Source organism: Leopardus geoffroyi, chromosome A1 (genome assembly GCF_018350155.1).
Source record: "Leopardus geoffroyi isolate Oge1 chromosome A1, O.geoffroyi_Oge1_pat1.0, whole genome shotgun sequence".
Classification (NCBI taxonomy): domain Eukaryota; kingdom Metazoa; phylum Chordata; class Mammalia; order Carnivora; family Felidae; genus Leopardus; species Leopardus geoffroyi.
Window position 1 is genome coordinate 104,717,808 of NC_059326.1, and position 12,712 is coordinate 104,730,519.

Below are 12,712 nucleotides of genomic sequence, written 5' to 3' on the forward strand. Positions count from 1 at the left end.
GATTCCTTACCTTTCTTCTTCTTTTCAGCTACTCAGTGACTGTGCAAGAGTCATACCCACATCCCTTCGATCAAATTTACTACACCAGCTGCACTGACATTCTGAACTGGTTTAAATGTACGCGGCACAGGTAATCAAAGCTCAGGTCTATTTATGGAGTTTGGCTAACTGGGAAGTACTTTACTACAGAGACGTTACATGTATGAGAAGATGCGTCTGTTCATCTAGTCAATAGTTATTGAGTGCTTGTTACTGTCCTAGCCTTGTTCCGAACCATAGGAGATACAGACATGCAAAAAAAGCCTGTCCATGCCCTTGATGAGCTTACAGGGGAAGTGTCTCCTGGTTACCATAGTTTGTTTAGCAAGAATCATGCAGCTTTTGTGTGATGCGTAAAAGAGACGCTCTTAATTATGGACGTCAAGAAACTCATATTCCAGCATACGTTTCTACTTGGATATCTGACTCAATTTGGACTAATTTAAACTTGAACTCAACCTAAGCCACATTTTTTCCCCTATAAATGTGAAAACAGAGAAGAAAAACATCTTAAATATGAATGTTAATATGGAAGGGACCAGCGATGCCTTACTTTTATTGGTAAAATGCTTACCATGGTGTGAGTCATGGGTCTAATGTGACACCTGTTGATTTATACTGCACTAAATGTTATACTCAATGTTATTTCTTCAGACAGGCTTTCCTCCACCACTCCATCTAAACAAGTATTCCCTTCCTGTCACGCTCTCTTTCCTTACTCAGGCCTTATTTTTCATCACACTATATAATCATATATAGTCATGATATGACCGATTTATTTGTTTAATATGTATCTGCACTTAAATTCTATATGTCTGTCTTCCCCAGTAGAGTGTAAGTTCTTTGAGGGCAAGGCTTTGTATTGTTTTGCTCACTCTGAGCTACTTTCCCAGTGCCTAGAGCAGTGCCTGGAATATATTAAGCACTCAGTGAACCTGTGTTGCATAAATGAATCAGTGAATGAATGAAGCTTTAGTTAAATGTGAGAGTCCTTTGTCTGTATACTTCTATTTTTGTTTTTAATTTTTTTAACGTTTATTTATTTTTGAGACAGAGAGAGACAGAGCATGAATGGGGGAGGGTTACAGAGAGAGGGAGACACAGAATCTGAAACAGGCCCCGGGCTCTGAGCTGTCAGCACAGAGCCTGACACGGGGCTCGAACTCACAGACTGTGAGATCATGACCCGAGCTGAAGTCAGACACTCAACCGACTGAGCCACCCAGGCGCCCCTGTATACTTCTATTTTGTAGTGGGATGAGACTGTGTTGTCTCATTTTTCGAGGAATTCTCTGAATTCTTCCTTTAAAACATATGTGAATGGTAATTAGATCAGTGTCATAGCTGAAATTAATTATACTCTGAGCTATCTCAAGATAAGTGAAATAGGAAAGTCATAAAACTTCTGATCCCTTGAAATAAAGTATAACTTGACTTAAATGGGCAATTTTAATATATTCTTAGCAAACTGATAAGAGTTAGCATACTATTCATCAAGACATTTATTCCATATTTCTTCTTCTTTTAAAAGTTTTTAAAATGTTTATTTATTATTGAGAGAGAGAGACAGAGGGAGAGCCAGTGAGGGGCGGAGAGAGAGGGAGACAGAATCCGAAGCAGGCTCCAGGCTCCCAGCTGTCGGCACAGAGCCTAACTGTGGGCTCGAACTCACAAACTGTGAGATCATGACCTGAGCCGAGGTTGGAATCTTAACCGACTGAGTCACCCAGGTGCCCCTCCCTGTTTCTTCTTAACTGTTTTAGAATACTTTGCTCTTCATACCTTTATTATATATATATATGTAACAGCCCTTTGGTATTAAAATAAAAATTCTTGATTTCTAATCAAATTGTCAGTCAAAAGAAGTAACAGTGGGGGCGCCTGGGTGGCGCAGTCGGTTAAGCGTCCGACTTCAGCCAGGTCATGATCTCGCGGTCCGTGAGTTCGAGCCCCGCATCAGGCTCTGGGCTGATGGCTCAGAGCCTGGAGCCTGCTTCGGATTCTGTGTCTCCCTCTCTCTCTGCCCCTCCCCCGTTCATGCTCTGTCTCTCTCTGTCCCAAAAATAAATAAAACGTTGAAGAAAAAAAAAAAAAAAGAAGTAACAGTGTGTTTTCTCCCTCTGTGTAGAATCAGTTATCGGACGGCCTATCGACATGGAGAGAAAACTATGTATAGGCGCAAATCTCAGTGTTGTCCTGGATTTTATGAAAGCCGGGAAATGTGTGTCCGTAAGTAAGACCTTTATCCCTTTGTGGGTCACTTATTTTTCCCGGTGCTGGTGTGCATCTGTTAATGGCAGCCAAGATGGAGGCCTGGGGAGATGGGGAAGCTTGGACTATTCCCTTTCCCTCTTGATGGCTGCTTTCCTGGTCTGTGGAATGAGGCAAGCATTGCTCTGTTCCTCGGTGTGATAAAAAACCTCCAAATGAATGTTGCCTGAGGAGAAAACAGATGTTATAGAAGGATTATTGAAGGCTGGGTGTGGTAGTGTTCATGACAGTTTTGCAATAAGTGTCTCTTTGGAAATGGGTCAAGTTGTCACTCGACTTAGGTCACAGAAGGGAAGAGAGGCCTGACTTTCCCGCAGCAGCGGACTGGAGTCCCAAGTCAGCTTCTGAGAGGCGGGTGTGTTCTTTCCTGGTGCACAAAAAGATGAAGGCTTTCACAAAGTAGAAGAGTTTTCACACTAAGCACCGACACTAAGTCTCAGTCACAAAGTAGACCTTCTTCTTTGTCATTTTCTCTCTCCCTTCCCCAGCTCACTGGTTCACTCTGGAATGTCTCAAGGCAAGCTTGATATTTTATGATACACTTCGGAAAAATCCTAGAACATCATGTGGGATGAAGTTTGCAAACTGAGGTTTCTTACTACTGGGTTTAGGACATAGAGAAGAGATCATTCGAAAGGGTTTCATTCCAAGATTTTGGCTCAACACATAGCTAGAGGGGCCACTTTGTTTCCTGAGCTGAGACACTGGTGTTGCATAGAGAGACAAGGTTCTGCTCTAACTGGATGGCATTAGGATCAATTGAACACCTCTTAGCATGAGTATCTGCAGCGCTGGGTAATAGCCCTGGGTGGCCTCAGATAAGCCCTTTATACCTCTTTGAGACTCCTTTGCTCTCTAGTGGAGAGAGGAGTTAAATGGATATGTGTGTGTGCCCTCTTCTTTCCAGTGACTGGATTCTATTCTTTAAATGAACAGCAGCAGTTCCTCAACTTTGATTTAGAACCAGGGCTTTTTGTGATAATAAATGTTCACTGAAAAACTTAGAAAATAGAACGAAACAAAAGAAAAGGAGGGGTGCCTGGGTGGTTCAGTCAGTTAAGCGTCCGGCTCAGGTCATGATCTCACGGTCTGTGAGTTCGAGCCCTGCCTTGGGCTCTGTGCTGATGGCTCAGAGCCTGGAGCCTGCTTCAGATTTTGTGTCTCTGTCTCTCTCTGCCCCTCCCCACTCACACTCTGTCTCTCTCTCTCTGTCAAAAATAAATAAACATTAAAAAAAAAAGAAAAAAAAAAAAAGAAAAGGAGACTACATTGAGAGTATGTTCCCTGGTCAGTAAATGTACTTTTGTAGCATATTGCAAATGTCATTGTGCGATTGTGCTGTAGATACTTAACCAGTTTCAACAGTTGAATATTTGTGCCATTTCCATGTTTTACCTATTATGACCTGCTCTAGAAGACATCATCATGGTTAAATCTGTGTTCGTACCCTTAATTAGTAGGTAAGGATACCTTCCTAGAAGTAAAATTCCTGGGTCAGAGGTATAGGCCTATTTTTAAAATGTTTGGTGTCTTTCTGCTTTCTGCTGCTACTTACAGTATTTGGGAATGCTTTTTGCTTAAACTGTGTGCCAATTTTCCCTTTGCTAATTTTTTTTCTTAGTTTGCATGCCTCTGATTAATAATGTCGAATAAGAAAAATGACATGTTTATAATCAACATCTTAGTGAATAATCATGAACCGATCTCTGTGGCCCAGGCTGATGGGAGTTTTCAAAGCAAAGCCCTGAGCATGCGCCCAGGCAGAACGGCCGTGGACCCTGGCTGTCTGGGCTGGCCACTTCCCAGGGGCTTCGGGATGACGTTATCTTGGTGCCCTTGCCGGGGCTCTAACGTACAAGAACAATCGTCAATATAATAAGAGAGTGGTTGTGTCTCCCAGGATTCTTTTCTATTACCCAGGTCACAGAAATGTTATATAAAGTCAGGATGCTCTTGCATTAAGTTAGGTAGAGACTGGAGAGGTGTTTGGGCAGTCTTCTGTCGTACCTTCTTTCCTTGAAGGCCTTGCGCTAAGGAAGCTTGATTTTACTGGCAAGCTGGTGGGAGGAGCATGGATCCAAGCAAGGTCTGTTAGGGTTTTGGTGCTTCATGGTCCCAGCCTTCCAGAACCCAACACCTCTGTCATTTCCTGCATCGCTGCTGCCCAGCTCTAGCATCATCACACGTCGATATTATAAGGATAGAAATGACTTTTCCTTTATCTCACACTAGGTGGGTCGCAAGGTGTCCTCCTGATGGCTTTAGCATTTGCCTCTAAAGTTCTTCTTTTTCTAAGCCTTCCTGCCTGACCAACTGCCCCTGGACACTGAAACATTTTTTCCCTTAGATATGTTAATATATTTGATCAGCTTAGTGTCTCCTCTCAGAGGCCTGGGAGCTGTTTGGTCTCTTTAAAGGTATTTTGCATCTCTCCACTCTGATGTCTTGATTTCATAGCTTTACCCCAGAGGATGATCAAGCTTCCCTTGCTTCCTTGTTCTTGGGGATGCCTCCAGTCAGTCTTCTGTCCTCTCAACAGCTGGCTGCAGTGAGGCACCCTAGTAGATAGAGAAGGGAGAGAGAAGACAGGACTCTTGGTTCTGCTCTCCTTTTCAATTAGTTTTTGCTGTCAGGTACACAGAATAGTCATCATTGTTAACTGTTTCTAGTTACCAGACAGAATTGAAACACAAGAATTGGTTATAATTTTAGTTTAATTTTTGGTAGTAAGTTTTCCTAGAAGGCAAGAAGGATGGTTTCATGCAAATACATACCCATATTTGAAAAAAGTATCCTTTAATTAGCTGGACTAGATCCTTCTGGAGAGCAAGCTCTATTTTTATTACGTCTGCTTCATCCTGCTAAAGATGATGCATTTCCTCTAGACAGATTGTGTAGAGGCTGCTAGTCCACAGAGCACATTTTGAGTCACCAGGGTCTCTGTCCAGAAGACAGATTGTGTCATCAGGCAGGAAGAATCAAGGTGGAGAACGTAGGGAATAGCATTGGAATCTGGGTGGGAAAAGGAATGTTTGGAAAATTTTCCATAAAGAAAATATTACTAGACCTGAAAATGTCCATGGTTTCTTGAGGAGGTTTTAACCTATTCCTAACAATAATTAAACTTTTAAGTGTATTCATCTTTCAGGGTTACTATTCTTGCCCAATGTTGTGTTTAATTACTTTTGATGTGGAGAAATTCAAATAGTAATGAAGAAAAGCACAGGGGAATGAAATGAGTTCAGTGTGTGTGTGTGTGTGTGTGTGTGTGTGTGTGTGTGTGGGTGCACATTTATCTGTGTATATATGTATGTAGTATGTGTACCTGTATGTGTGTGTGTATGTGTATATGTATGTTTTTTTGTTATTTATTTTTAAAAGTCTTTTTTTTAAGTATAGTTGACACACACTGTTACGTTAGTTTCTGGTGTGATTCTTGTATACTTCAGCTTCTCTATATGTCACGCTATGCTCACCACAAGTGTGGCTCCATATAATAGCTAAAATGCAATTACAGTGTCATTGACTACATTCCCTATGCTGTGGCTTTTATTCCTGTGACTCATTCATTCCATAATGGGAAGCCTATATTTTGCACTCCCCTTCACCTTTTTTGCCCACCCTTCCACCCTCTTCCCTCTGGCCACCATCGATTTGTTCTCTGTATTTGTAAGTCTGATTTTGCTTTTCTAATTTATTCATTTGTTCTGTTTTTTAGATTCCACAGATGAGTGAATCATATGGTATTTGTCTTTCTCTGTCTGACTTATTTCGCATAGTATTCATTAGGTCCATCCATGTTGTCATAAATGACAAAATCTCACCCTTTTCTTTGTATGATACTCCAGTGTGTGTGTGTGTGTGTGTGTGTGTGTGTGTGCGCGCGCACATCACATCTTTATCCACTCATCTTTTTTTAATATGTCATTCTTTTTTTAAGGTTATTTATTTATTTATTTAGAGAGAGTATGTGTTAATGGGGAAGGGACAATGAGAGAGAGAGGAAGAGGGAAAGAGAAAGAGAAGAGAATCCCAAGCAGGCCCTGTGCTGTCAGCACAGAGCCTATTGTGAGGCTCAATTCCACCAATTATGAGGTCACGACCTGAGCTGAAATCAAGAGTTGGAGGATGCTCAACCAACTGAGCTGCCCAGGCACCCCAAGATTTCATTCTTTTCATGGCTAATATTCCGTTGTGTATATATAACACATTTTCTTTATCTATTTATCCATCAATAGACCCTAATGTTGTTTCTCTCTCAGCTATTGTAAATAATGCTGCTATATACATAGGGGTATAGATACCTTTTTGAGTTAGTGTTTCTGTTGCCTTCAGATAAATACCCATAAGTAGAATTGTTGGGTCATTTGGAAGTTTTTCTTTCTTTCTTTCTTTCTTTCTTTCTTTCTTTCTTTCTTTCTTTCTTTCTTTCTTTCATGTTTATTTTTGAGAGAGAGAGACAGAGTGTCACCGGGGAAGGTGCAGAGAGAGGAGACGCAGAATCTGAAACAGGCTCCAGGCTCTGAGCTAATGTGGGGCTTGAACCCACAAACCGTGAGATCATGACCTGAGCTGAAGCCGGACGCTTAACCGACTAAGCCACCCAGGTGCCCCTTGGTAGTTCTATTTTTAATTTTTTGAGGAACCTCCATGCTGTTTTTCATAGTGGCTGTACCAATTTACATGCCTGCCAACAGTGCACAAGGGCTCCCTTTTCTCCACATCCTCACAGCACTTGTGATTTCTTGTCTTTTTTGTAACAGACGTTTTAACAGATGGAGATGATATCTCATTGTGATTTTGATTTGTATTTCCCCAATGAATAGTGATGATGAGCACTTTTTCATATACCTGTTGGCCATCTATATGTCTTCTTTGGAAAAATGTCTGTTCAGATCCTCTGCCCATTTTTTTAATGGATATTTTTTCTTCCTCTTGAGTTGTGTGAATTTTTTAAAATATATTTGGGATATTAACTCCTTATCGGATATATTATCAGATATGTGATCTGCAAGTTTTTTTTTTTTTTATTGGTAGGTTGCTCTTCATTTTCTTGATGATTTCCTTTGAAGTGCAAAGGATCTTTAGTTGGATGGAGTCCTACTTGTTGATTTTAATTTTTGCTGCCTTTGCTTTTGGTGTCATATCCAAAAACTTATCTCTAAGATTGATGTTAAGAAGCTTATTGCCTATGTTTTCTTCTAGGAGTTTTATGCTTTCAGGTCTTACGTTCAAGTCTTTGATCCAAATTGAACTTATTTTTGTGTGTCATGAAAGACAGTTGTCCGGGGTTTTTTGCATTCTTCTGCATGTGGCTGTCCAGTGTTCCTAGTACCGTTTATTGAAGAGACTGTCTTTTCTCCATTGTATATTTGTGGCTCCTTTGCTGTAAATTAATTGACCATGTATGAGTCAGTTTATTTCTGGCCTCTCTGTTCTGCTCCATTGATCCCTGTGTCTGTTTTTATGTCAATACCAAACTGCTTTGATTCCTGTAGTTTGAAATCAGGAAGTGTGATGCCTCCAGCTTTGTTCTTATTTCTCAAGATTGTGTTGGTTTTTTGGGCGCTTGTGATTTCACACAAATTCTAGGTTTCTTTGGTCTATTTCTGTGAACAACATCATTGTAATTTTGATAGAGATCGTATGGAATCGTAGGTGGCTTGGGGTAGTATGGACATGTTAACATTACCAATTTTTCGAATCCATTGTTTGGAATAACTGATATATTGAGTTTATAAATCTAAAAACCTAGTGTTTGATATGCTAAATTCAGCTTAGAGATGTTTTATTCATCAGTCTAACTCTAATAAACACACTGAAGGGCCTCTAACTCATGTTTTACAAATTTAAACACCAAGTTTCTAAAATGGAATCTATGCTTTTAAAATGGAATAGACACTATAGATTTTGATGATCTTACACATTTCCACATTAAATTCAAAATGTTCACAAGGCTGAAAAATAGTTACACTCTAAGAAAATAATTATATCATCTCATGTTTTTGCTTTACTGTAAAGAAAAATTTGGTGGTCTCTTTTCAGTTTGCTGAAGTGTTTTTTTTTTAAGTTGATTTATTTATGGAGAGAGGGAGAGACAGAGAGAGCATGTGTGCACAAGTGGGAGAAGGGCAGAGAGCTAGGGATAGAGAGAGAATCCCAAGTGGGCTTCTTGCTAACAGTGTGGACTATGTGAGGCTCAGACTCACGAACTGTGAGATCATGATCTCAGCTGAAATCAAGAGTCAGATGTTTAACTGATGGAACCACCCAGACACCCCCAGTTTGCTGAAGTTTTTGGTTAATTAATTAGTTTGTTTCAATTGTAGTAAAAAATACATAACATTAAATACCATCTTAATAATTTTTAAGTGTACTATTTAGTGGTGTTAAGTGTATTTACTTTGTTGGGTAACGGATCCCTAGAACTTTTTCATTTTTTAAATTGAAACTCTGTACTTGTTAAATCTTAATTCCCCCCTCTTCCTTTACTCCAGCCCTTGGCCATCACCTTTTAACTTCTACTTCCTGTTTCTGGGGTTTTGACTACTTTAGAGACTATGTGAGTGGAATCATACAATTTTTGTCCTTTTATGACAGACTTATTTTACTTGGTACAATGTCCTCGAGTTTCATCCATGTTATAACTTTTGCTAGAAATTATTTTTTTAAGTCTACATAATATTCCTTTGTATTGTTTTCTGAAGTTTTTAAAATATCAGGGAACCTGGTTCTTTATTGTTACCTTGATGGGAACATACTGAGTCCCTTGTCTATTCCAGACGTTGCCTTCTGTATCCCTGAAATCTGAGACCCATTCTGTCTTAGTCTTGTTTTTCAGGTTAGGTTCGAACTATCAACCCAGTTAGTGACCCCATTTGATTGAATGTGACATATCTTTTAGTCATTAAAATATGTAAATGTATTTTTTTTTTGCCTAACTTTACTGTGGCAATTACTATGATTATGTATTCTTTTCATGTAAGTCATATTTTATGACTCATATCTCTTGTAAATATGAAAATGATATCTCATTGCATTTTGCATATCTCATGGTTGGAATGTGAAATCATAACCTCTAAGGTCATCTTACTCACTCTCTTTCACCTTGCTTTGATGCAGGTCCCGTGTATAGTCTAAAGTTACAAGAGTGACAGTTGTGTGGCTCTTCCTCCAAGGTATTAATTTCCTCTGTAAGATGAGCAGTCTCCAGATACTTCCCATCTTCCATCTTGTCAAACCCCCACCCCTGTATATAGTCCGTATAGGTTTCTCATTTAGAATTTTTCTCTTATTCCTGAAATGAAAAGATGCACAACACAAACTAGCCTTAATGTAGTGTGTTCAAAGATTATAAATTAACATCGATGTCTTCCTCATTGTTTTGTCTCCCTCACGTTTCCTTCCTTCCTTTCTTCCTTCCTCCCTCCCCTCCTCCCTTCCTCCTCTCCTCCCTCCCTCCCTACGTACTTACCTATTCACTCATTCAATTATTGGACACTTAAACAATTTAGTGGATGCAGTGAGCATCATTTTATATCTCTCTTTGCACATGTGAGTGATTCGTAAGATAAATTACATGGGGCTTCTGGGACAAAGGGCATGAATATTGTATCAGTAAGGATTAGGTTCAGTTCTGAGATACAAGTTTCTTTCTTTCTTACCTATGAGCCCAGATTTGGGTAAACCAGGAGGGGCCCAGGCAATTTCCACCTTTCTGCCCTACCATCTCTCAGGTACAGCCTTCATCTTCATGTACCATTACTATCTCTATGTATCAATCTTGTTCCCAAGCAGTGAATGGAGGAGGCAAGAGTAAGAGGCAAATGTCAAAGGCAGCTGTCTTTTAAGGAAAGTTCTTGGAAGTGATTACATTCTGTTTCCACTTTGACCAGAATATAGTCACCGGCCTTACTAACCTGTAAGAGCCTCTTAATTCTGGATGATCAGGAACCTGCCTGGTAAAAATCTCTTTTTATGGGATGGTAATAATGAATATTAGGGGACAGGAGCCATCCGAGCCACATTTTAAGACTTTTTGATACAGATTGCCAAATTGCTGTCGAGCAGGTTGTACCAACTTGCTTGCCCACAAGAAGGGTGTGAGCGTGCCCACTTCTCCATATCTTTACCAACACTAGGTATTCCTATTGCTTCCAACCTATGGGGGGGGGGTGGGAATGGTAACTTGCTTGCTTTACTTTGCATTCCCTTGATTACTAGTGATGGTGTTCTCTTCAAAAACATATATTTATCAGCCATTTGTATTTTGGCTTCAAGGATGAGAACAGTCTGAAGGATACAGTGAAACTGCTTTGCTCTTCAGAGAGTCACAGAAATGCTGATGAGAAGCAAGAAGGGGCAGTAGAGAAAAAAGGGAGACAGTGTGAGACTGCAGCTTGAATAATAATAAATGCCAAGGTCAAACCAGCAGAAGACTCAGGCCCTTCAGAGCTTCTTATCATCATCAGTGTTGCTGGCGTCCTTTCCCTCCTCACCCCAATGTTCCCCAGGTCCCTCTCCCCCATGACCTCAACTCTTTGAAGCTCTGGGGATGGCATAGAGCCTGGTGGCCTCTTATCTTCTCCCATGGCTCCCTGAGGAGAGAGGAATACTCTCTGCTCCCATGGCAGTGAGGACAGCTTGAAGCAGTGAACGTGCACTGTCCGTGGAAAGGAGCCAAGATCCAGACTCATGATCTTCATGGAACTGCAGTTTTGGAGCAAATGAATGTTGGAGGCAGCCCTAAGTGCCTCACCATTATTTACAACAATAGAACTTCAGGCAGGTGCCTTTGCGATACACACAACTGATTTCCAAACACATAGTTGAAACCTGACCCCCTAGCAAGTAGGAATCTCTTATTGATTTGGTTTCACGGGACTAGGAAAAGCTCATAGGAAAAGCAGCAGCAGAGTGGGAAGTTGGCACCTCTCCTTCTGTGGGCTTGCTAAATCATGAAACAAGGCTGGCCATCCATTCTCATTCTGGTGTCCTGGGTCTCACCTTGGCTGGTGGCAGAGAAGGCAGGTGTAAGCAGGGTTGCATGTGGCAGAATCGTGAATGGACACACGACATGTCCAGGGGTCCCTTCTCCTGTCTAGCTCTCAAACTTTTGTTTGTTTTTTTGTTTTTATTATTTAGTTTTGAGAGAGAGAGAGAGAGAGAGAGAGAGAGACAGAGACAGAGACAGAGCATGAGCAGCGAGGGGCAGAGAGAGAGGGAGACACAGAATCTGGAGCAGCTCCAGGCTCTGAGCTGTCAGCACAGAGCCTGTTGCGGGGCTCGAACTCATGAACCGTGAAATCATGACCTGAGCCGAAGTCGGACGCTTAAGCGGCTGAGCTACCCAGGCGCCCCTGTTTGTTTCTTTTTAGTGTTCTTTTCTTTTTTTTTTTTTTTTAAGTTTATTTATTTATTTTTGAGAAGTGGGAGGGGCAGAGAGAAAGGGAGAGAGGATCCCAAGCAGGCTCTGCACTGTCAGCACAGAGTCCGACTGGGGGCTCGATCTCACGAATCATGAGATCATGACTTGAGCTGAAATCCAGAGCTGGACGCTTAACCGGCTGAGCCACCCAGGCACCCCTGGCTCCCATCTTTTTGCCCCACATGCCCAGTCTTCTACTGGATGCTGCTGCAAAGGAAAAGACCATTCTGACAAATGTTTCTTTGGGGGTAGACTTAACTCTGTTTTCCTACTTTTGTTAGATAGGGAAGGTCAAATGCTAACTTCAAATTCAAGCTGCCATGGGGGCATTACAGGCAGTGCTGCTTGCGAGCAAGACAGTGGAAGAGATTTGCGGACTGGGTCATCCACTCTATTGCCTTGTAGGCCAGCCCTGATGGTGGAAGATCGGTTCCCATGGATGTGCCCTGCCTGTCTTTGGCATTCGTTAAGAGAACTCTGGAACTGTAAACAAGAAGCCTTAACTCCCACACACTGAACTGTATATGATTTCCTGTTCTTAGCAGAGACGAGTGTGACAATTGATTACCATAGCAGTGAATGAATATTCACAGCTGATTTTTAACTTGGCCAATTTTATGAAAAACAGACCTGGTTATAGGCAAATAGGGAGCTAGAACTGGGGTGGCTGTTTACACAAAAAATAATTCTTGTAAATGAACTTACTCTTGTTTGAATGTCATGCTTCAGTAAGCAATGGGTTGTAAGTCCAAATTTTGGGTTAAGGGCTTAGAGACATCTGTAGCTCACTTACCCAGGACTATTTTTCTTCCAGGAGGCAGATAGGCCACATAGGTGATGCTTTAAAGGGCCATAGAACCCACACATTTCCATATATTAAAAGCTTCCCTTTTGGGAGAGGGGGCACCATCTCTTAGAAGTAGCTACCTGGAACATTGTGTTTAGAAGAATTCTGAGGCCATGTTTGTGCTAAGA

General features: G+C 41.1%; 1 protein-coding gene across 2 annotated transcripts in view; it reads left to right on the forward strand.

Annotated features, from left to right (window-relative positions):
- Nucleotides 1–12,712, forward strand: part of MEGF10 (multiple EGF like domains 10) — a 178,315-nt gene that overhangs the window by 54,280 nt on the left and 111,323 nt on the right. For both annotated transcript variants that reach the window (XM_045487499.1, XM_045487508.1), the window contains exons 3-4: nucleotides 29–130; nucleotides 2,168–2,268. In XM_045487499.1, coding sequence (XP_045343455.1) covers nucleotides 29–130; nucleotides 2,168–2,268 — 203 coding nt within the window. The remainder of the gene's footprint in view (nucleotides 1–28; nucleotides 131–2,167; nucleotides 2,269–12,712) is intronic.